The sequence below is a fragment of the Tubulanus polymorphus genome, chromosome 10, assembly GCF_964204645.1.
Source record: "Tubulanus polymorphus chromosome 10, tnTubPoly1.2, whole genome shotgun sequence".
Classification (NCBI taxonomy): Eukaryota; Metazoa; Nemertea; class Palaeonemertea; order Tubulaniformes; family Tubulanidae; genus Tubulanus; species Tubulanus polymorphus.
The window spans coordinates 5712177-5738056 of record NC_134034.1 but is presented as its reverse complement, the minus strand read 5'-3'; the positions used below and the strand labels follow the sequence as shown (position 1 = coordinate 5738056).

At 38.2% G+C, this 25880-nt stretch overlaps 1 protein-coding gene across 3 annotated transcripts; it reads right to left on the bottom strand.

Annotated features, from left to right (window-relative positions):
* Positions 1-1932: 1932 nt before the first annotated feature.
* LOC141911832 (multidrug and toxin extrusion protein 1-like) lies at positions 1933-25653 on the bottom strand. 3 transcript variants are annotated; one of them, XM_074802894.1, is made up of 19 exons: positions 25490-25653; positions 21259-21443; positions 17723-17824; positions 14644-14712; positions 13633-13681; positions 13398-13497; positions 12814-12856; positions 12609-12653; positions 9900-9997; positions 9463-9560; positions 8647-8760; positions 8348-8415; positions 8024-8132; positions 6776-6851; positions 6294-6363; positions 5473-5605; positions 5259-5353; positions 4705-5155; positions 1933-2788 (listed from the first exon to the last, which is right to left on the bottom strand). In XM_074802894.1, exons 2-19 carry the CDS (start codon positions 21433-21435, stop codon positions 2445-2447), a joined length of 2241 nt encoding a protein of 746 aa, XP_074658995.1. In that variant the 5' UTR covers positions 21436-21443; positions 25490-25653; the 3' UTR covers positions 1933-2444. The 3 variants fall into 3 exon arrangements, with proteins under 3 accessions (XP_074658995.1, XP_074658994.1, XP_074658996.1); XM_074802893.1 differs by having other exon boundaries at positions 25507-25649; XM_074802895.1 differs by lacking the exon at positions 25490-25653 and adding an exon at positions 21588-21645.
* Positions 25654-25880: the final 227 nt, after the last annotated feature.

The window sequence follows — 25880 nt, the reverse complement described above, 5'->3', positions numbered from 1 at the left end:
GTGCTATTGGGCCCTGGGGGGATTCACATGTATCCGAAAGATCAAGGTTATTGATCAAAACATCTTCAAAATTTCCCTCAAAAAGTTAAAAAATGTGTAAAAAGTGCTGATTTTGGCGAACAACGATGGCTGCCAGTCGGCCATCTTAAATCTGACAGGGCCAGTTTTGGGGCTGAAGATGTGTCTAGGGTAGATACATGTGTAACCAAAATATCAAGACATTACCTTGAAGCGTCTTCAAAACTTCCCAAAATAACTAGATTCCGTCTACGGACGGACGAACGGAAGGACGGACGGACGACGGACGAAAAGTGAACGCAATAGCCCGCTGGAACTAAAGTCCCAAGTGGGCTAAAAATGGAAATAAACTCGTATTTCCATATTTTCCAATAAGAGGCCAGACGATTTTCTCTTTTTAAACACAAAAAAATATTCCTTGTATTATACTGATATGAGATGGAGGGGGATTTTTTTTTCAGATACTTGGTCCAAGGTCAAGTGGACCAGACCAAGAAATGTACATATTCTTTATGTAAAACATCTGACAAAATCTTAAACAAATGCAGGAGTAAATGGCATAATCTTTAGGGTCACATACCTAATCATTTTGTGAATGGGTGGGAATGTCATCCTAAGTATCATACCTAAACTATGGATAGACCAACTAATTATACAGGCGATACCTGAGATTGAGATACGCAGTGTGAGAATCATTTTAGTGTGTATAAGACAGTATGCATCTCGTGGAGGTTCGGTAAATATTGGTCGATTCTTCACATCAATATTACAGTAAAATAAAGGCACTAAATTAAATAGAGGGCATCAAGGACATGTCCAAGGATAGCCTGGTCCAGTTTCGATGAAAATACAAATGTCCTTCGAGTCAAAAACTAATGCCTTTAGTAATATCAGCTCTTTACATATCAACGTACATATATGCAAAATTATTGCATATGCATATGCGTATATTGCATATGCACAAATTCAGAGCTTCGATGAAACAGAAAAATTATGTATTAAATGATTTGTGTACGTTTGTATCAACTGTTATGAAAACATTCATTTAAACTTTCGGCCATCTGTAATCATACATGTACCTTTTTTCCTTGTAAGTATTACACTCTAATTGTCATATGTAAATGACCTGAGGTTATCAGCATAAAGTGAAGTAAAGTAAAAATCGAATGAATGGTCCCCAATATAGAAAATAAAAATCGTACAGATGAACATCGTGGCAATCAATTATCATTTTTCTCTAGTGATTGACTGGTAATATTAGGATACAAGAACAAAACTTACTGGTCTCTTCTACTCGGATTATTTTGCCTTGCTCCATTACTTCATAGAAAAATCAATATGTTCAATAAAATGCAGTACCAATACACCATTCACTTGCAAAAAAATGACGATTGTGCAACGTTTCATCACGCGCGTCTATTTTCTATAGAAAGAGACGACCGTATGCAATCTCATCCGGATTTCGGACTTAATTAATTCTTTTTGATTTGGCTATCGGGAGTGATGCGAGGCTTCACGATTTGATGAGAAAAGTTATCAACTTCGAACGGCCGAATGACCCATATTTTTAACGAAAAGCACGCCCCGCTACGGGCTCGACAATGATACAATGTTTTTTTTTTTTAGCTTTGTTACAATCATGATAAAAACATGCAGGTTATATTCAAATACGTAATATCTGACTAGACCAGGCGCGTTGAATTATTCAATTTGGCAACGTAACTTTTGGTGGGTAAACTGAAAATACACATGTTTCTTACTGAATAGAACTAGATGCACGAGAAGGTTGTAAGATTCACGTTGGTCTTACGAATCATAATTGTGGGATTTCACTTTACTAATGTTTAAAAAGCTTCGATGAAGGATTGAAAAGACCGAAATGCATCACAAAATAGAATTAAGCAGAAATACATCATCATTAATAGAAAATATTTATATGACTAAAAACGTTATTTTTCCAACCTTGATGTGATTAATCTTTTGAAAGTGAAATAATTTTGATTCTATAAACAATTCTTTCTTGCTCTAAGGGCACAATTCATATCACCGGTTAGCTCTAGACACACGCACCGTTTTAGAGTCAACTAGGAATCAAGTCAATTACCGCAACATGTTGCATCAAAGCGTACAATTTACACGCTGGCATTCAATAATCTGAACTGACCCGAAGGATATGAGTGAGTACATACTCGCAGGTTACTGTTTAGGCAGCATACTTCATTACCCCTCTTGTACTTTATTTTACTATCAGCTATACAGTTACATTGTAACTGCCTTTTATTTCTATTCTCATGTGCATGTATTACATGTACAATGATTTGTTCAAGGTGTGTATTTTTGCGATTTCGAACGCATTCAGGGGCATATGTACATGAATGCGTGATCAACCAAGATAAAGGCCAAGTCATCTATCTAAAAATCTTGGTTCAACCGAACGTTGTATTTGATATCGTCGTTACATTTATTATATCAGCGCTATTACAGTAATATGACCCTGTCACATTTCCTGGTAAATGTGAACTATTTTGTGGCATCGGAATGCAGTTCAGCTTAAGAGGGTATTCGACAGCGAATCTCAGGCGTAAAAATACTCCTACTGCCAGAAAAACCAGAAGCAAACCTATCGTTAATCCACGGCGAAGAAGTATTTGTCTAAAAGATAGACGAACTGGATTCTCATTCCGCTCCTGTACGTGAATGTTCTGCTGACTACCAACATGTGGACCGTTGTATAATTTCAGCACTTCAATTCGTCTCGGTTTTCCAGCTCCTGAAAGTAAATCTTCATGTCAGAATATCGTTAGAATTTCTCAATTCCCAAAAATCCCCTGCTGGATGCAGTTCCACGGTCAATGTAAAGCTAACTATGAGCTGAAATTAGTTCATTTTCAATGAGTTAATCAATGAGTTTCTAATCAATATTGATTCTGAGCTGCTGTAAAACTGGGTCCAGGGCGGATCTAAGGGGGATGTCGGGGTGTCCGAACCCCCCCCCCTCAACTTTGAAGTGCCCTCAAAAATGTCACCCTAAAATTTTTTTGACCAAGGTTTTCCACCTATAATATTATTTCAACGCATGAAATGACCGAAAGCACCCCCTAAAATGGTGTAGAAGTATTCAGAGTACGTGGTATTTCGTAAAAAGTGCCCTTTTTTCTCATTGGACACCCCCATGGAAAATCCTAGATCCACCCCTGGGGTCCGGCATGACCAGAAATACATGAAAACTATGTCAAGCGAATTTTAAACGAGCAAGAACTGAATAGATGAAATGATGATCAAAACAGAAACTCGGGATCATCAAAAGTTATAGAAAAAAAGCTGAAAAGAACAAGGAAACCAGAATGAACTGGATAAACTAGTGTTGGGACACCATGCCCACGTGAAATGCGTGTGTGAACCATTTCTCCTCTATTTTGAAGTTGAAGTTATCATCAATGTAATGCTCTAAGTGATACGAATTGTTCTGGCTTACATAGGAAGTGAAGTCCAAACTTCAAAAGTCCAAAATTCACAAACTCTCTCCCCCATCGATCTTGAACATCTTTAACGGACAGCCCATAAGCTATGAGTTTGCAATTGAATGTGGTAACAAAATACGCATAGGTCCCAACATAAATGGCAACACTACGTAATTCCACCATTCAACGCCCCCTGGTGAATGTATGAACAAGCTAATGACTTGAAAATCCCCACAATCATAGATAATTTCATGATCTACAACTTTGCTATTGAGATTGTGAATATTACTATTGAGAACACAAAATATAAATAGGTTCCAATATAAATCAAAATATGTAATAATGTTCAACTCCCCCTGGTCGCGAGAACAATACACTTTCCGATCATTCTTCTGATGCAATGCCCCGGAGGGATAAATATGCATCCGAAACCTCAAGACAATCAATTTATAAAGCGTCTTCAAAATCTCCCATGAAAACATAAAAAATGTACAAACGTGCTGATTTTTCCGAACCAAAATGGCCACAAGCCGAACAACTTGATTCTGATCGGGCATATTTTTGGGTTTCAGTTGTGCCGAGGGGAGTTGGATACGGTACCTAAGGGTTATATCAATACCAATAGAAAACTATAGATGCTGGCTACAGTCAGCCGTACGATAAGTGAAGTAAATGCAACAGCCCGCTGGGACTAGTCCCAAGTTGGCTTAAACAGACAGAATGCTGTGGCTAATTCATTAAAAAAAATATAGAAATATAGAAAACCTAAAATAACTGAAGATAGAACCAAGAAGAACATAATGATAAAGGTCCTTGTAATTCGTTTGTGACAAAGTTGTGTATGACACAAACGGTGCAGCTACAATCGTATGCACACAATAAAAGCGCAAAGTGCGAGCTCAAAGCCATTACTTGAATCCAAACGTACCTAAAATCGGCATTATTTCCTAGAAAATACACAATCAAGGTTTACTAATGAATACAAATCAAAATACTGTTTGTCAACCACCATTGATTTAAATATTTTCCATCGATATTCACCCACAATGGTAAAATGTCCCCAAAAGCTTGTCGGAGTGCCCACCGTTGCAAGTGTAGATGATAAGAGAAAACGACGAATTATCTGTTTGTATAACAGACGACATTGCACCAAGACGCTATGAAACAAGATGAAAGCATTACATTTGGAATTCTATGTATTAGGTTGTTGTAAAGAAATACGTACGACTAGAATCACTCATGTGAGAACCCGCAATTGAGTAGGAACTTGTATAATTCTTGTCTACACCAAACAGTGTTCTCGGACTTCCGCTCGTTTCTAGCCTTGACACACTGCGATCCCGTGATGAAAATACCGAGTCCGTCTGTGAGAATGTGCGTTTACCCTCCGGTCTTAAGTTACCCCTATCATGAGGTAGACTTGAGTTAGAAGCGTCAAAATTTCCAGCTCGGTATTTTCCTAAATTGCTTTGATTGTTTGTTTCTTTCGGCGGGCTGTTGTGACATTGAAGGCTGCGAAAACTGGACTTGTAATCTAACGCGATATGCTCTTTCGACAGCATCGGGATATGTTCGCGGGATAGCATTATTTTAGCGGGTATCTTCTCGCTGGATAAAATGATATCTTCTTCAACTGGTCCTGCCATATCATCAGTGAAACCGGCCCTCTTTCTCGCCTTTAACAAAATGAAAACATCTTATACTCGGCCAAAAAATCAACAGTCCTCAACCACACTGACAAACCCCATCATTTCCATTCTGATCCCAGTATGCATCTACCTGTTCCACTTGATAGTTCCAATCAGTTTTTGCAAATATAATTAAAAAGGACATGGCCTCGACAAACAGTCCAATCGTCAATCCCCACCAATATCCTGAAATATGGAAATTATCAAGGTATGGTATTATTGGCTGGTAATCATAAGTTTGCATAGCAGCAAAAGGATAAAATATCAGTTATGATGGTCATGGTATGAAAATAAAGAAGACGTACCCCTTGCTTCTAAGTGAGTTTTGAACATGACTGGGACACCGATAGGTAGCGCCAGCACATAATACGCGATGAACACCGCTATAGCACCTATTAGCTGCCTTCCACAGCCCCTCAAAATGCCTGCACATACCCCCTGAAATAAATCACAAGACATTTGTTTCATTATTTAATATCTGCCAACTCTTATGGCTTCAAAAAGGAAGAAAATGCAATACCCAGCATGTTCATACCGAGCCATTTTAGATTGTTACCAGTCACACTCTGCAGGCCCGTAGGCAGGATTAAGAGAGTGGAGGCTATTTCGTATAAAAGGGCAGCTAATTTTAAAGAATATTACAGAATTACAGAACAGTGGCTGCCACCATTATATCTTTGTTCTGGGGTCAATCCAACCAATAAAGTTCTTGGGTTCATAAACTAGGGCGGAGGCTTGGGGGTTCCAGGCCCAGGAAGAAATCTAAGGTTATCTGAATGTAAAAATTGACATCTTTTTTATGGAAAGGGAGCCCGGAGGTACTAAAAAGTGCTATTTTTGAAAGATTTGCGTCAATAAAGGTGTCCTCTTTGTGGAAAGGATGCCGTCTAGCATAACAAGTGCCTTTTCTACAAAAGAGATCGCCCCTTGCGTCTATATGAAGGTGACCTTTTTGTGGAAAGGGTGCCCAATGATGCCTTCTTTCTCTCAGTTTATATCATAAAAAGTACCTCAGAAAGAGGGCACTATCAAGCAAAGAGGGGTTACCTGTAAACCTGCTCACGGGCCTGCACTGTGATGTTCTAATTTTGGTTTTTTTGAGCCCAGGGGCTGAGAAGGAACGTACCTGTATGCAATTAAACACCATATAAGTAGCAAGAATGATCAGTAAATCCGCTGAATACTCAACAACATCCCTAAAAAAGATTTGGAATTGATTGGTAGATTTGTAGTAGCATACAGCAATTAAGTAACTCTTCGAAACTATCGGTGAATAAATACAAAATCCCCACGTTAACGTCACTGAACGTAAGCAAACTCGGAAGCAATAAGTTTGTCATCTCGGAATGATATCCTCCAGAAATAGAGGCCTGCGGCCTTGCTCAATGACGAAGGTGGAGCAAGATAGGGATTTGCATTGATCATACGGCTTCTTTTAGCCTATGGTCTGGCTCATTCGAACCATATGCGTACTAATTCACATATCAGCAAATGAAGGCAACATAGCGAAATAATACAAAACAAATGAATAATCACGCAGACAAATGAGAAACTTTTTGTTTTGTCGCACCAAAATGAAACGCGCTTTTTGATTTGTTATTTACTTACATATGATTTGTAAATATCTGTGGTAAATAGTACCTCAACGTACCCAAAATTAAACTCATCACAGCTGCGCAACAGCCTGAAATAGAATCTTGGTTTTTAATCACAAATAGTTCAGTAATGATCAGAAATAATCCACCTATATTTCTAAAATATGAAGTATCAAATGATCTGAATTTATGATCGAAATTAATATTCGCATTATACGCATTTTTCGTAATTTAGAATTCTCACGGCCACCAATATCTCGTCCCAAAATCTTATTCAGTATTCACCTTCCATTATCTACGCCGACAAGATATTCTAAATACACGAAACCTTCTTTGTTGTTTTTTCTTAAGCCTATCCAGACAAATATACGGACTATTTTCGTGCGTATAAACTTCTCCGTAGAAATTCTTACGACGTTGTACATATAATTTGTAGCAACAAAGGCATAATTTTGATTAGATCAAAACTTATTCGTAGTAAATATGAAATAATTCACTGAATATTTATGGATATTTTTCATTTCTGGATAGTTATACGCCATATTTAAATCGATTATACGCAAAAATACGTAATCCAAATGGTGGACAATCCAGGGAAGATTGGTTTCAATTGGTGTGACGAAACCAACGAAATAGTAACAAAATATATATGAAAAATGCAAACAAATCTCCAAGGGTTTGATCTGGAAGCCACACCTATGAATGTATGCCACCAGGGTGCATACGAGTAAGCCTAAATTCAAATCAATCTCAGTTATTTGTATAAGTATTGACCAACTGGACCATTCATGTTATCGGAAACACCACGTCTTGCAATAATTGGTACTTGGTAGTACGATAACCACACTCAAACGTGGTGAACAGATGATAAGATAAAAACCCACTATTTACAAATTAAAAGTAATCTAAAATCGAGAATTTATTTATTGAAACAATCTAAAATATAAGAACACGACGTTTCGATCTCACCCTAGAGATCATCGTCAGGTGTGAGATATAGACTAAAACAGGTCTTGGTACTTGATCTCGACAAGCGAGGGGCTGGCTGTAAGTTAATCGGGACGCCCCGTTGCAAGTATGGCATCGTACGTACAATGTATGGGTAATTATGTTAAATTTTTCAGTTTTCATTTGAATTCACTTATAGAAAGTAGGGCTGTTGATGTATACAGCCAATTAATGCAGGCGACTATATGTTTGATGTACATGGTTACGTGTAAACTTCAAAGAAATAACGACTGATTACCAACATTGTACTTACACGCTAAAATAATACACACGATTCCTGTCCGCTTGGCGCTTATTGCATCCTCTCTACCCAAGAATTGTCCCGTTCTAATATTCGCAGCTATAGACAATCCCAATGGTATCTATTTGTGAAAATACATATATACTTATTTGCAAATGGCAAATTTAGTGAAATTCCGTTGTTGTGGTGACCATGCACTTGTGCTTGTTGTCGCTCACGGTGCCTTCACATTGCTAGAAAAAGCCGCATGTAAAAAGCTTCTGGAACCCACTCGTGAAAACCAGGCTGGAGTGCCCGATGTGAGTAAATGAATCGAAAGAAAGACATATTTCTTACCATATAGGAAATACCCTCTAAATGAAATACAATCGTTTGGGCATCAAGTGGCACAACTCCTATCAATCCTGAAATCGTATTCAAAAATTTTGATCAAATTCTAAACTAATTAGTTTCTATAATGGTGTTTTAACATGTTTAATACTAGTTGCGTGATAAGCTGATGTCAGATATCACGCAATCGAGTCTACGAGTCTGAAACCGTTTCCAAACTACCCTCGCGGCCATCCTGTACCATTGGGATGTAATCTTTCGTGGCATATATATTCATCTTTCAGACAATAAAGTTATTATCTTACCAGTCAGAAATGTTCCGATTTCAAACGCGCCCCATTCTAAAACTAACATGAATAAACCGGGTACAGCTAATGCGCAAAATGAACCCCAATCTTGTAAAGAATCCATCGACCAACCTGAAAAACATACCAATGAAAAATTCCGTATTACATATTATCAAGGCTTGAGAACCTTTCAAAATTGGTGTATGGAAATATGTTTTTGGTTCAAATAGTATACTAGTGTCCCAGAGGGTTTGGAAAATCCACGCAGAAATACTTGCAAAACAAGCTTAAAGATGGAAAGTAGAGCGAACTAAGATCACACGCGTTTTTTAAGGCGATTCGATTTACGGTTTAGATTTAGCTGGTGCAAACAAACGCAAAATTCAATAAACATTTCAATGACGTCATGAAATTTCCATTGTGGTACGCGCCGGGCAGAGAGCGTCATTGGAATCAATTAACGATTAATATAATCGATTTACGTGAACCATTCAGCAAATGCACCATTTGTGTAAACGGCGTTGCACACATTGCGCGATTTACCAGAGAGTCTAAATTTAATCGCGCCCCAAAACACGTATTGTATAAATCTTTTTAAATGCCTGGGTCGTACCTAGCAATTCATTTTTTAATTTCTTTGGGGGGGGGTGTAGAGAATCCCGAAAATGGCAGTTCTATTGGATATAACAATAATATTTGCAAGTAGGACACTTTTCCTAAATTTCTGGGGGGGGGGGGGGGCTAGTACTCCGCTAGGTGCGGCCCTGTCTGTATGCATGAAATAGCACGCCTAATACATGTACAAGTTTGAATATCCGCCTCAAATCATCATACCTGACCAAGTTCTTTTGTAAAATCCAGTACTCGTGATATAGATTATGCAGAATAGCATCATTGAGAAGAACGTTATCACCATTGAGAGAGAGGATCCACTGCAACAGAAAAAAGATACGATTACCCACAATAGGTGATCACAAGCCAACCACATTATAGTCATTCAATCTTCCTATTCAGTAATGCTCCCTAATTTACTTACTATGAATCGAAAAGTTGGAAGCTTTACGTTTAAAATGCGTTCGAGGTTACCACGGGTTTATCCACTAGTAGTTAAAAACCTCAACGATTAGCAGGCTCCTTCGCCTCTAGGAATATCGAATGATTACTTGGAGATTTACTGAACCTCGCCCGTGTTTGGGGAAACGCTGCATCATGTATATCATGTCTGATACTGGATCGTGCAGGTTTGAAAATTCATTTTAGTATATACTTACGTGGTTCCCAGCCCTCCATACATCACTAAACCAACATGCGATAATACATTCACCGCACAACCCATGATTCCAAATAATATGCATGGAAATACGACATTCTGTAATTTTATAAGATGCGGAAATCATATTCAGAAGTAGGTTTTAGAAATGTCAATATTGAATTATCGAGTCATGAAAATGAAAATTCCTGAAATATTCCTATTTGCACTGCAGGAAAAGAAAAAAATTGAAATAATGCACGAGAAATGAAACATTTAAAGTATGAACAAAAGCAAAACGTGAGTTCGAGAAAAGATTCTACATATGTAGAATCGAGACGTCGGATCAAATGTATGTACTTGATAATTGTGGGTTTGGTTTCTAACAGTGAGCACTCGGTCTTCACTTGAATACCGGTACCCCGATTAACATTTTTGAATTTTCAGCAGCAAATGGTGGTAGCCATGGTTATGTCAAACTTGACGCAAACCGTTGAACCGGGTTTGCTATTTTGAGAATGTTCGATGTTGGATCTTTACTGATCATGACACGAGCTGGGTGTTTCAAATTGAAGTGAAATAGGCTTAGTCAATTGTGTTGGAAAGATTGGAACATTGGAATATATAAGCATATGTTGAGGAACATATAACTTTCTTTCAAAAATTGATTTAAAAATTGATCTCGTGCGTTTGATAGTTGTCTTGAGATTTGGCACGAATTTTAAGTCAGTTTTGATCATACGAGGTCTGCCATGTAAATCTGGGACGGCAATACAACACAGCATTGGGACTGTGGTCCTCATATATCGTGTGCCACATGTCTGACTTTCACATTTTGGCTACAAAAAAGTCACAGGATGGCCATCTTGTGTCCGATCGATCCAATTTTGTATTATGCTGATGCCCCTTTGGGAGATACAAATATACATAAAAGGTCAAGATGATTTATGGAAGCGTCTCCAAGGTTGCAGACCTAAAACCTAGATCATTTGGAATACACAACTTATATGAGGGGCTGTGTTAGAAACGTGTTAAAATCGACTGCGAAAATAGATTTGAAAAATCCCTAAGACATGGTTTAAGTAATAAAAGTAAACTCCTGTTACTAGCACATGTCCAGCTCGGACATCAACAAAATTTTTGATATATATCCCATATACTTCTCTCGTAATTAATTCGCTTCGCTGCAAAAACTTTTGCTGATCCTAGTCTGTTTGGGTTAGGCGACGTTCATTGTTCCGATTTGTACCGCAAGAAATTTATTATCAGCTGAGCTTACGTAGCTGACGGCTCACGGAAAATTAGAACGACGAGACTTATCACAAAAAGGAATCAATGTGTCAGCTGAGCTTACGTAGCTGACGGCTCAAGTATAGTATACGGAAAATTAGAACGACGAGACTTATCACAAAAAGAAATCAATGTGCCAGAGACCAGTGTAGGTTAGTTTTACTTGCCGACATCGCCGATATTGCCGACATTGAAAAAGAGATTTTTAATGTAGGTTAGTTTTACTTGCCGACATCGCCGACATTGGGAAAGATATCTTTATGTAGGTTAGTTTTACTAGCCGACATCGCCGACATTGGGAAAGAGATATCTAATGTAGGTTAGTTTTACTTGCCGACATCGCCGACATTGCCGACATTGGAAAATAGATTTTTAATGTAAGTTTTACTTGCAGAAATTGCCGACATTGGGATCGACGGACTGGGTGTGTGCGTGGATTACCCTTATATAAAGTGGCTTGGATCGAGGGCTATGTGTGTGCGTGGATTACCCTTATGTAAAGTGGCATGGATCGAGGGGCTGGGTGTGTGCGTGGATTACCCTTGTATAAAGTGGCTGGGATCGAGGGCTGTGTGTGTGCGTTGATTACCCTTATGTAAAGTGGCTTGGATCGAGGGGCTGGGTGTGTGCGTGGATTACCCTTGTATAAAGTGGCTGGGATCGAGGGCTGGGTGTGTGCGTGGATTACCCTTACATAAAGTGGCTGGGATCTAGGGGCTGGATGTGTGCGTGGATTACCCTTACATAAAGTGGCTGGGATCTAGGGGCTGGATGTGTGCGTGGATTACCCTTACATAAAGTGGCTGGGGTCGAAGGGCTGGTTGTGTGCGTGGATCACCCTTACATAAAGTGGCTGGGATCGAGGGCCCTCGGTGCGTGCATGGATTACCCTTATATAAAGTGGCTGGGATTGAGGGGCTGGGTGTGTGCCTGGATTACCCTTATATAAAGTGGGTGGGATCGAGGGCTGGGTGTGTGCGTGGATACCCTCACATAAAGTGGCTGGGATCTAGAGGCTGGATGTTTGTGTGATTTACCCTCATATAAAGTGGCTGGGATCCGTCGATCCCAATGTCGGCGATGCCGGCAATGTCGGCAAGTAAAACTAACCTATATTAGATATCTCTTTCCCGATGTCGGCGATGTCGGCAAGTAAAACTAACCTACATCCAATTGACAACACTTCTCACTGTATGATATCTTAACATTGCGTCTGCAAGCCAAATCACAACTTCCGTTTCCATATAATCATACGCCGAAGGAACTACAATCCCATATACTAGACTTGATCCTAGCTGACTACATATACTTTTCTAGAGGATGCGTTTATAAATTGAGAATAATGATCATCTGAAGGTTTTGGACCATGGGGAGTTTATACGCTAAAATGTTCGTTTATATAGAATATGCTATAGAAAATGTAATCGTTATTAATATTTACCTGATTATAAAGATATTTCGTCAACACTTGGTACATGAAATTGAACTAAAGGAAAAAAGTGCATACGTTAAATTCAGGATAATCAAATCTGTCAGTTGTCAAAAGTGCAACCATACTAAAGTGCAAGTAGTTTTATTCGAGTGATATGCTAAAGGTTAATCAGTGTTATCGAATAATTCCAGAACAAATACGATTTGATACTTACGAACAATCCGGGCATGAAATATAGGACAAAGTCACCGGCTATTCTAAAATGAAAAAGCAATTTGGCCAGTCTTTTATGATATACATTTTCCAAAGCCACCCATGTTTCATGCAAATCCGCTCACCCCGGTCGTAAGTCGGGCCTAGACCAATCGGGCGACGATGAGTTTAACCAGGATGTGTACCTCCCTGGTTAACCTCAAAGCGTAACACATTACATCGTAGCCGATCAATATATTTCTGCCTGAAGAGCCAAATTCCCACCTAAGTCAATCGATAAAGACCTGTACCACAGCAGCGTGATAGATTCCTACCACATACAATCGATATTATTATCATTATTATTATTAGTGTATTTATAGTGCCTGTATCCACACGATGTGACCAAAGACAAATATTGAACACTGGAACAACAGCGTGATAGATTCCCAGTACCACGGACAGTCAATATTGATCGCTGCCACTTCCCTGCCACAGCCAGTCGATATCACTCCCACAACAGCGTGATAGATTCCTACAACTTCCGTTGAACCATAACCGATAATTGAATAATTGTGGAACAGGGTCCAGTATTGTTTAACTTACACCGCAACGTGGGGCTGTTGACCAATCAGAATAAGGAATGGTGTAATATTCATGTGGAAAACGTAGATGGGAACTAGGAACAATGTCGTGACGATGATGCCTGAAACGACAAAAAAAAACAAACAAAAAATCTCCCTTAGACCTGAAATTATTCATTATTCATCAGCTATTCATTAAGAACAAGATACAAGCGCCTAAATTGCACATACATAGCATTCAAATATTGTTCACTAACCTCGTTGTAAATAAATGCCAATCATTTTCATATTATTTCCACCGTACGACTTAAAAGGAAGCGAATTATTCATTATAAGCGAAATAATTGAATGGATGTCATTTTAAAATATCTGCATTCCCGATGTGGAGAAATAGTATCAAACCTCGGTTTCTTTTGCGGAATTAAATTCAAAATTTAATTTAATTTAAAAAAAGGCCGACGTTTATCATGTTCAATCTTCTTGCACATAAATGAAAATAATCATTTGAGTGGGTTCCCGCGTACTTGAATCATACAGAAGTGGTAAAGTACATATATAGATGGATAGCTATCTGAGCTATTACGTATTTCAATTTATGATGTTCGGATATCGCACTAATTCATGATAAGCAAAGCCTAGCCAGTGGTTGATTCCTCTCTATTTCACAGGAATTGATTATGGCCTATAACACGAATAGAGATCTCTGTAGATCATCTGTAGATGTCCTGTGGAACACTTAAGATGTTCCATGAAATAGTAACTCCACCGTTTCAGAACAAAACTTAAATTGATCTCAAAATACATTTAAAAACAACTTATTGAATTTTTCGACAGAAATGCCTTTTAAGGTAGCAGGTCCAATTCAATACCAATTCGATATCAATCAAAATAGGTATGCTGTAATTTAAAGTCGTTTCAAAATATCCTGTCAAGTTCCATAACAAGGATGAATTTACATTTTTGTATAACTAACGGATAACTGATGACGGAAAAAGGTAGATGAACCGGATATTTAATGTCTATCGATCATCATTAGTAGGCCTAACACGCATTTTCTTAGAATGGTGAGATCAGCTACGTAATACCAAAATGGACCGACATATAGATTGACAAGAAAAACAACATGAATGTACTGTGTTGGTAGGTATTTGAAAAAAAATATTCCATTTCGAAATTTCTTTTTAAGGATTATATATTACTGAATATGAAATTCTAAATGTTGGTCCCTCGTTTGAAGTGATTGGATTTTTGATAGCTGATAAATTTACCTGGGATATGAGTGTGTCCAAGGCTGCGCAGAGTCCAGTTCCAACTATTATACCAAATGCATTTATAACCTATGTACGAAAACAAAAATGTCTATAATCCACAACAGATGAACCGCATGACTTATGGATATGCTATAAAATATGGGTTAAGAATGTTTCTTTTGAGGCGCAAAGATATCAAGCTCAAAAAGATCGGGCGGCTGGAAAAATCAGGCCGGAAAAGGTGATACATCCAATCGTCGAGGGACATCATCCCACTTCCGAAGTTGGCCGAAATACACAACAATCTGACAATTTCAATATTCAACGGTGAACATTAACAGAAACCAATGACCTTCATACGCGCCGAAATTATTAAACACGTCATGAGCTACAACCTAGCAGTTGAATGTGGCTACAAAATGTGCATAATATGCCCAATATTTGGGAATACTATGTAATTTCCCCCATCCAACACCTCCAGTCGAGCGTATGTATAAACCAGTGGTCGTGCCTATCATTATAACGATCAAAGAAAGATATGCATTGATACCATTAGGGAAATACCTCGTTACCCTGTTATTCAGAGCCCCTTGTTGAACATAAAAAGACCTACAGGGACAAAAAATAGCTCAAGCAAAGCCCATGTTACGAGATGTGTCCTATGACAATTCTGACAATAGCATCAAATATCAAGACTAAAAGTTAAAAGCTGTTAATAGTTTCCTAAAAATATCGTCTGATATACGAAACACCTCTTCCAAAATATACCCATCGCAGATTCAATGAAAAATTGCAAACTATTGGTAAGTAACAGGTTTCAGAACTCACGCTAAAAATACATTTTCCCATGAAAACTTCTTAAATGTGCAAAAAGTGCCGTAACTAGTGAATTACAATGGCCGCTTATCAGCCTTCTTGAATCTGACCGGGCCGGATTTTGGGCTGCAGATGTTCCTAGCGTGCGCATATAAACCGAATATCAAGACAACGAATTCAAGCTATGTTCCAACTGCGGACGAACGACGGACGCGCTGGGACACAACAACTCGAAGGCCCCCGAGTGGGCAAAAAAAATTCGATATTTACATCTCAATATTTAACTCAATATATTCAATATATACAGGGAATTCATATTCAGGAGATGTGTCCTATGAGAGTGTGCAATTATTGAAGATTAAGGTTTTTAGTTAAACCTGTTGACATTATCCTAAAAAAAGCATTATCCAGATATGAATTATATTTGTAAAACAAAGATGACCGTTGATTGCTTTACAATCGGCTGATCCAAAGATATGTTTGAGTTCTCTTCCAAAAGTTTATCTTTATCGTTCTAAAATTTCAATGACAAGCCACTTGCACGACAAACCAGAAAGAAGCTAGAGACCTGCCTACGTGAAAATAAAAAAACCGTGTACGTTGAAATCGAAAAAAAAGACGACCATCTTGTTTCCGATCCACAGGACAAGTGAACAAAGTGTCCTCAAAATCTCTCTTCAGGTGTGCAAAATTTCTTGATCTTGCCGAACCAGAATAGCCAGCAGTCAGCCATGTTGATTCCCATCGGATCGATGGAAATTTCAAGACGCGTAAAGGATAAATAAACTAATGATATCAAAAGCAGGCAATACCGTACACCGAACTTGCTGAAGAAACGAGATTCTGTCTACGGGTGGATAAAAAGTAAGCGAAATGGCCCACTGGGGCTTTGCCTCCATTGACTGAGGACTTTTTCAAGTTTTAGGAAAAAAGTATAAAACTAGGGGTCCAGGGACACCATGCCCACTTGGGAAGTGGTTCCAAATGCTCAACAATCTAACCATTTCAATATTCAACGCCCCCTGGTGACCATATACAGAATCCACTGACCTTGAAACTCACCACAATCATAGAACATGTCAGCAGCTACGATTTTGTAATTGATTGTGATAACAAAATATGCCTCGTTACCACTTTAATATGGAAATACTAAGTTATTCTACTATTCAACGCCCCCTGGTGACCGTATTCAAAACCCAAAGACCTTGAAACTCACCATAATCATAGAACATGTCACGAACTATAACTTTGTAATTGATCATGGTAACAAAATATGCCTAGGTACCAATATAATAAGGAAATACTAAGTTATTCTACTATTCAACGCCCCCTGGTGACCATATAGAATAAATAATGGCCTTAAAACTTGCCACAATCATAGATGATGTCATGAGCTACAACTTTGCAATTGATTGTGGTTACAAAATATGCATTGATACGAATATAATATAGAAATACTAAGATATTGCATATTCAACGCCCCCTGGTGGCCATATACAAATACCAATGACCTTGAAACTCACCACAATCATAGAACACGTTATGAGCTACAATTTTCTAAATGATTGTGGTAACAAAATACGCTTAGGTATCAATATAATGTGGAAAAACTTGTTCCCACTTACGAATGAGTACTGCTGACACCAATTGCGTCATAATTGGCTGATGAAAAATACCTGTCTCAGGTATAAAACATCCCTTTCCAAAGAATACCCATCGCAAATTGCAATGAGAAATGATAAACCAGTAGGAAGCTACAGGACTCAGAATTTGGGCCAAAATTAACATTTTTGGGCACTAAAAAGGTCATAGGACGGCCATCTTGAGTCTAATCGACCCAATTTTTGTTATGCTGATGGGCCCTAGGGGAATTCACATATATCCGAAAGATCAAGGTAATTGATCAAAGCGTCTTCAAAATTTCCCTCAAAAAGTTCAAAAATGTGTAAAAAATGCTGATTTTGGCGAACAACAATGGCTGCCAGTCGGCCATCTTGCATCTGACAGGGCCAGTTTTTGGGCTGAAGATGTGTCTAGGGTAGATACATGCGTAACCCAAATATCAAGACATTACCTTGAAGCGTCTTCAAAACTTCCCAAAATAACTGGATTCCGTCTACGGACGGACGAACGGACGGACGACGGACGAAAAGTGAACGCAATAGCCCGCTGGGACTAAAGTCCCAAGTGGGCTAAAAACTAGGGGTAATGGAAAAAAATCAAAAATCAAATACTTGAGAAAATCAAATACTGTTTGGCCTTATCACAGTTCTTTACTTACAGTATGTGCCAGGGCCACTCCTCCTAGTTCTTCGTGACCAAGCCTTCCACAGAAGATCAGACTAATAGGCGCCATGAGGAAGTTAAACAACGACGTGAGAATCTGAATAAAACAAAGAATTAAAACATAGATTTAAATACATAGCGTGGTGGCTCGACTCATCTATGTTTTTAGGCATGACGGGCAGGTTCGTGGTGTTTAGATTTCCCTGTTAAGTGGACAGTGGACTTACGACCAAACAAATCTGCCGCCACCATTTACCTTGGAAATCATGTTCGAGGTAGGACGACAATCCCAGATTCTACAAATCTTGGAACAAAAATTGCATAAATCGAACGATTTTAGAATTAAGCCGACCAATATTTCCAGAATTTATTTCCCAATAAACGACTAACGTTGCATGAGCAAGTTTCAGAACGCTACGGTGTCTCAATCGGACGTTTTACTGACATTCGTGAATTTCGGTCGAGATGATGGTAATAGTAGACAATAGCCCCCTAACCCCCCTGGTGATCCGCTCCTTGGCAAGCAATTACTCAACTGTAACACACATTTGCCGATGCGGAAGCCACAGAGTGATCTCAGTGCCCCGCAGCAAAAAGAGGCAATGTATGTTAGTTCAATAGAATGCACGGAGAAGCGGTCTCCCAGACGATTTTTTTGCATAAATTAAAAAATTCCGCCAATTTACGAAAGGGCATGTACGTTTTTGTGTTTTTTTTACGCTAGGAGCTTAACTGAATAAAAGAATATGAATAACAGTAAAAGTATCTGTAGCGTAAATATTTAGCAAATTCATAAAAATCGAAAAAAATTATAAATATAGAAATAAAATATGTCATTGGATTTCTTAACCTGATTTGAACAACGTTTCATAGAAATTGCAAAATAATAATATGGCAAAGTTCCGTTTAGAAAATCTCTCCACATTGGAACAACGAGAAACTTCATTTTTGATTGAATATTATTGGATTGTCTAATCTGTGGACCTACCAGGGTAACGTATAAAAGATATCCATCTTCGCGGGAATTTTGGTCAACTAATATTAGAAGGTGTAATGCACCTACCAACTTTCAAGAGAATAGAACTAAATTTGTGGTGTCTACAGCACTGACTAAAGGAACTCAAATGTCCGCCGTGGTGGACAATTGGAAGAGCAAGAAATATCTGAACATTTTAAACCTAGTTCAAAAGAAATCACACGTTACTTGATGTATGTAGAGCACTAACGAGACATTTAAGACATCCGCCTTGGCAGCCATTTTGAGATTTTCAAGAGTTGTACGCCATGGACCTATCATGGCCACAACTTTCAAGAAATTCGCAGGTCTTATGTAGTGTCTAGAACACTAAAGACGAATTCGAAATCACATGGCCGTGGTGGCCATATTGGGTAAGCTGATTGTCGTTAGGTATCCATATACCTACCAAGATCAGGAGAACCGCCGAACCGAACATTAAGAGGCGCTTTATAGGCTGCAAGGCGTCGTATAGGTGGAGTTTAAGAGGTTACAACACACATCATCGATAACCCAAACCTTCGATGAAACCTTTGACAACCAATATCTTCGATAGAACGCTTATCACACATAGAGTGTACACTGCAGTTTTATAGCAATGTATACAAATTTGACATTTACCAGAAAGAAAATCATTATATAATTAATTACATTCGTCGGCAGTATCAAGCAATACATGTGTGTATTCTTCAAGACGTTAATAAACCCGAAGTCAGTTTTCTTAGTATATATACAGTGTATCCCAGAAAATGGTCACTCCGAAATGATTGAATATTATAGGATAATCTACGTATGTTAACAGACAAATTTTTGTCATGGAATACCTATCAGTAGAATGTCTTCTTAACATATTATCAAAAATACATGAAGAGTACTCCTTATGTATTTTCGATATACGGATAATGGGTCTCTAGTAGACCACGCCTGGCTGGTTTTCAAACACTTACGAAGCGACCAAAATTGATAAATGAAATTAGGCTGTTTACAAATGATGGTATCAAATAATCTTTCCATCCATAATCTAAGAGAGCTCGATTGAAATGATCACTCGAAAAATGATCACTCGAAAAAGCAAGTCAATGACTAAGGGATCTGGCAATATAAAGACGCTTTTTTATCGAAAGAACATAATAGAAAATAAAAACAAAATTTACCTATAACAAAATTCCAACAACAATAAGTAAATGTCCATTTAAGACAACACAGTGCATTTGAGACACAATTCAAATTTACAGGGTAACTGGCACCCGTGAAAAATATTGATATAGTTAGTATATTAAATGACAAATTAGATTAAATCATCTAAGAGCAGCACTAATCCTAAGTCGTCTGTTTTATAGTGACCCCATTTTATCCCATGGGTGAACATGTGAATATATAGAACTCAAATCAAATTGAATTGCCACATTGATATGAATTCTATGATAAGCATAATCAACTTAATCAGTTGGTCATCTCACTTCTTCATATTGAATGTACTGGCAACGAGACGTTGAGTGGTGCTATATAGGTTTACCTATTTTATTTGACGCACAAGCTTTCGCTACTAAGAAATTATAGCTTCATCAGGTGAATTAGGTGAATGACTCATTCACCTGATGAAGCTACTAGTTCTTTACATAAGTAGCGTAAGCTCGTGCGTCAAATAAAATAGTTAACTCGTCTCTCATTCTACAACCGGATTTAATCCACAGAAATAGCGGGCGTTTTTCTTTAATTTAAAGAAAAACGCCCGCTATTTCTGTGATTCGCTAAATCAAATACTTATCAAATTCAATATCACTTACATTATACGTACGTTAAACGCGAAAATATAGCAATACTTATGATAAATGTAGATTATATGATAACATTATTTTTAATGTTTAAGCATTTCACGTAAAATAAACAATCACGTGGCAATTAACGTAGTGGCCTCAGCAGTAGCTCAGTAGCACACGTGATCGCTGTTGCATTCGCAGTGCTGAATGACAAGCGGATTCGAGAGCCGCAGGCTGCTCCCAATTACAGTTATGGTCAAACCTTCAATGGCCATCATGGTTAGACCATGGACGTATAAACTAGATCTAGTTTATACGTCCATGGTTAGACTTGGGAAGCAGGAAACGTCGTTAAAGAAAACTAACCAACAAACAAATGGGGACTTTGGCTGGATGACCTCAATCTGTGTACGTATATAAACTCGTCGCACTATCGCACTATACGTACAATCACATATCATATGTTAGCTAGACATTATGTATCAATCACTAGATATTATGAAATCAAGTATAGATTAGCCACAAATGAGGAACCAACATTTTATCCACTGACTATGTCTATGTGATATTATATACATAATACGGTACCCCGTTGACATTCTGAACCGGTTTTCACAGTAAAAAGGCAGAGCTAAGAAATAATCTACTTATTATTTTTAAAGATATACATTTCACTTGACTGTGTATCCGATCAGTGATATTGAACGTAACGTGAGTAAATTCACGTAGCTAAAAAGTTAGGTTTAGTGTACTTGCCATTGGCCAAGAGAGTTTGATGACGCAAACGGCTTCAAGTCGGAACCATTCCGGGACACAGGAACATCTACCACACGGTGGTTCCATTTCCATATCATCCGTAGTTCCATCAAGATGTTCATCTGGGATACAGTACGTAGCGCAACCACTTTTCGTTTTACCCTGTTCTTGTTCCATAATATCGCCTGCAGTAAAATACAGCACTGAATAATAGCCAAGAAACCTATCAAAAATCAAACAGAAAGAATATTGTTTCTACGGTTTACGGATAATTCAACAACTTATCGGCGGCATGATAAATACAGAGACCAGAACGATATTTAGCCTACCGCCAAAAGATTCTATCAGAACTACTTTTAATTCGATCTACAAACAATAGTCCATTGCGATGTGTGTTTTTATGAGACACTGAACATACGTTGCTTGTCGACATGAGATATGGACATTGCTCATTAGTTTATCTCCGTTTGACCGCGACCTCGATTTACTCTCGAGATCGGGGAGTTTATATTTCGTTGTTTGCTATATCTAAGATCCATCATCTTACATTTAAATCCCCGATTTATATCGACTAGCGGTCTTTACGTTAGCAATTATCATTTTCAACTACAACTGAGCGCTAACATGCGAGAGTATGCTGTGTATGGTCACAATGGACTCATCATTGCAGATGGGGTGATATGCACTTTAACGGAAGCCAGTTGTTTGTAGGCCTTTACTATATGTACTTTAAAGATTATCGGCAGATCACTAGAATTTCTAATTGATTTGTATCTTTTCACCGAAATAAGTATTTGTTATCATTAGTCGTGGTTATTGCGTTAACCCGCCTGTGAAAGATTTAAGATTGTAATGAAGACCCGTGCTTCATGACACTCTGTGGTGTAGTAGATAATTTCATACTGCGACCGTGACATTTAACACACGAGGCGTCTTCCGCAAAGGATCACTATCTCTTCGAACTCCCATATCCGCCAGCATTAAAAAAAAACAAAAATGGTGTGGGATGATTCTCAGCTGTTTGAGTTTGACCTGGCCGTAATTATTTACGTATGGAGATGAAATATCTTAAAATGGATTTGATATGATTCTATTCGAGTACCCTGACAGCAAATCAATTGGTCAAAGCAACTGTTACGCGATAGATCGTCAACCATTGCGATGGTCGAAGAGAGTGGTTATCATGGGGTCAGTTTGCACACGCGGCTTAGATTTAGGACCATATTAGTGCTAAAGTCGATCTATAACAAATTAAGAGCATGCGGTATCCGGTTAGCGGTAAAAGTCCCCCGGGTAAAAATCCCCAAGGATAAAATCCCCTCGGTAAAAATCCCCAATTCTTCAACGTAGGTAAAATCCCCCTCCTTTAAAATGGAGTCCAATTTATTCATATTTCACTGTGGAAGACCATAGGATATCACAAGCACACAAACAATACTATTTGCGCATTAAAACATACTACAAATTGACAGTTCATTTATACTAAATTAGTACTTAAAGTTATCGCACAGCTTGGCTCAAGTAGGGTATTGCATAGTATAGTTCCTTCGCGTATGCGCGTTGTACGGTTTATGTGTAACCCAAAGAAAGTTGTCATGTCGACACATTCACATCGCCAGCCATTAACATTCCATGTGTCAACGACAAATTAACTATTAACGATCTCTTAACCTCATACACCAAACACATCACGTGACCAAACACATGATAAACCCCATACTTAAAATACAAATTGCATTTCTATTTTTCTTTAGTCAATTCCAGTTCTCTGATATTAGTTTCAACACGGTTAAGCATTCAAATTCACGGGAGATTCATTATTTTTTTTCATCACTGTCATCGTGAGATGCGCCTCCCAAAAAAAAAACGTGAGGACGGTGAAATATGGCATTGTTCACATTGCTACAGAACGACGTCGATGCGTGCTGGCTCTTTTTTTCAAAATCAAAAATGAAACTTTCGCAGCTGATGCTTATAGTTTACTGTTTCGGTTTAGATTTACTTCTCTTGTTTGTTTGTGTTTTGTGGTCACCCGTCAACCAGTCAACCCACGATGCTTGTACATACATTGGCGACAACATTGCGACGTGTCGTCCGTCGACCGTCAACTAGCGGATGATAGGTCTATGCGCTCTATCGTCTCTCATTTTTGTCACCACGATCCTTGTACATAAATTGGCGACAACATTGCATGGTGTCATCCGTCGACCGTCAACCAGCAGGTGAGATATGCACTCTATCATCTCTTCAATGGGCCAACCAACAAACAACCAACAGTACTAGTAAACTGTCACTAGTCGTCGGTCAACCTGTACATGAACTGTTCCTTTGCTGCGCATTAATACCCAATTATCAATATATTCATGCGCCAATGTATTAATGCGCTGATACATTAACCGCACAACTTATTAACTCTACGCCAAGGCACTATACTATGCTATATCCGACTTGGGCCCACAGCTTAATGAAAGGGTTCATCGCACATTTCAAATATGTTAGTAACCTTGCATCTAAAATATTCAAAATTAAAAGTTCATTATTACTAATAATTCATGGCATCGCACAGCTAAATTATACCACAATTTAACAAGAGTTCACAGTTCAAAAATATTCCAGTTCGGTTGTAAAAGGTTCATTTTACTTATTAATTCTAAGAGTTTACTTAAGAATTCATCACGACAAAGATTTCATTTCACAGATCAGATATATTTCAGTCTTATTGCAAATTGATAAAATTGGAGAAACATCTCGCTTTTGAAACGTTCTTGAATATCACCAAGTGGGGATTTTTACCTACATTGGATATTTGGGGATTTTTACCTTGGGGATTTTTACCTACAACCGATATAACAAGCTCTGCTTGCCTTCTTCCTGGTTGCCCTGCTGTTATTTTACCTTTTATATATACATGTACTTGTAGAAATCAATTATATATTTTGTCATTTTGTGTAACATGGTATAGCTATTGGTGTAACTTATTCATTGTTTAAAGAAACTAGGTAAAAAATATTTTCAACGAAGACAGTGGCAACCCCAATGGGAAGCCCCCCTTCCTAGATCCACCCCTCCGTCTCTCCTCGTAATTTATCATTGTTTGGCCAACGCATCTATTGTCAGTTTCTCGAGAGAAAAACCTCACTATATCAACATAACATACATTTTTACGAATAAGTGCTACTTGATTCTCTAAACATATAGCAGCAAACGTTTGCTATGGTTTATGGAGGGACGCATTCCATTTGAAGCAAGTAGGTGGCAAATATATGAAATAGGGCACGATATTCATTCTAGTAAAATGTGCCGTATCTTTGATCAATCTTAACGGCGGTGGTACGAGCAGTAATTGAGTTAATTCTTTTTAAAAATTGTGGTCGAGGTTACATTCGGTATAACGACCATTGACCAATCGACCAATGCAAGGAGGTTTGAAAATTTGCATTCTCTATCAATCGACTATTTTAAACTGGAACGCTTGTCCTGTGTGTCAAATTGAATGGAAGTTGTTTCTTTTTTGTAGCCCGGGTGTTCCGAAAATAATCTGTAGAATAAGTGGGCAATGGATTTCAATCTAAAACGGAGTCTATAGGATAATTGGCGGGCCAAGTGAAAATGTTATTTGGAGTAAGGATACCACAAACTATCGCTTGGCTTGAAAACTTCGTCACGAACTTATCAATGAATTTTTATTAAAATCCCAGTCATTCACACAATGAGACGTTACCAAGTAGGCCTACGATTAATTCGACGTTGCACACTGTTGACAAAATTTTTCAGCGCAAGGCAAGTTTTCATTCCAAGAAGATGACGTGCATTATTATCCTACCAGAACAATTTCATGTCATCTTAGCAAATGTTATTTCCTAGTATGGTTGGCCTTATAATGCACGAACTAAATTAGATATTATGTGAAATGTCTCAAAAAGCGAAAACTTACTGATGAAATTGTTCTCGTGAATGCGCCATTGGCATCGAGGCTACTAACGCGAAAAGGTATTTCAATCGAGCCCAAAGCACGTTCAGAGCGCCATTTTTCAAATGCAATATTTGAAGATACTCTCACACACGTATACATATATTCACGTGTATCTATTATAACAAAGTCTTACTATTCATTTTGTACCATATGAATATTACAGATGCATATTCATGATTCGGCATATAGTATGTTTAGATGGGTGCAGTTTCACTCAACAGCTGCCTTGAAGCAAGATATACACACCACCAAACCTACCTTCCTCTATTGTTTACCTTCCAGCACGTTCATAAAACCATAATCTAATAGCAGTCACAGATTGAATGTAACAAAATAGGCAAAACGTTTTTAATGTAAACGAATTGAAAAGACACCCTGTGCATATGCATTGCCTGCGCGTATGTTCTTTATGTGACAAACAAACACTATACTACGGTTTTATTGCTCAACTGTATTTGATGACCTACACCACCTTGACAGATGACGTATTATCGAAGAATTCGAATCTACCAGCAATATCTTGAATTAACTTCCGCATTTAAACTCGAAGCGGAAACGTATCATATCATAACCCTGGTTTCGATGCCCTTGGGTCTTGTTTAGTGATTATATCAGGAAAATAGGCTACCCTAAATTTTCCTGGATATGA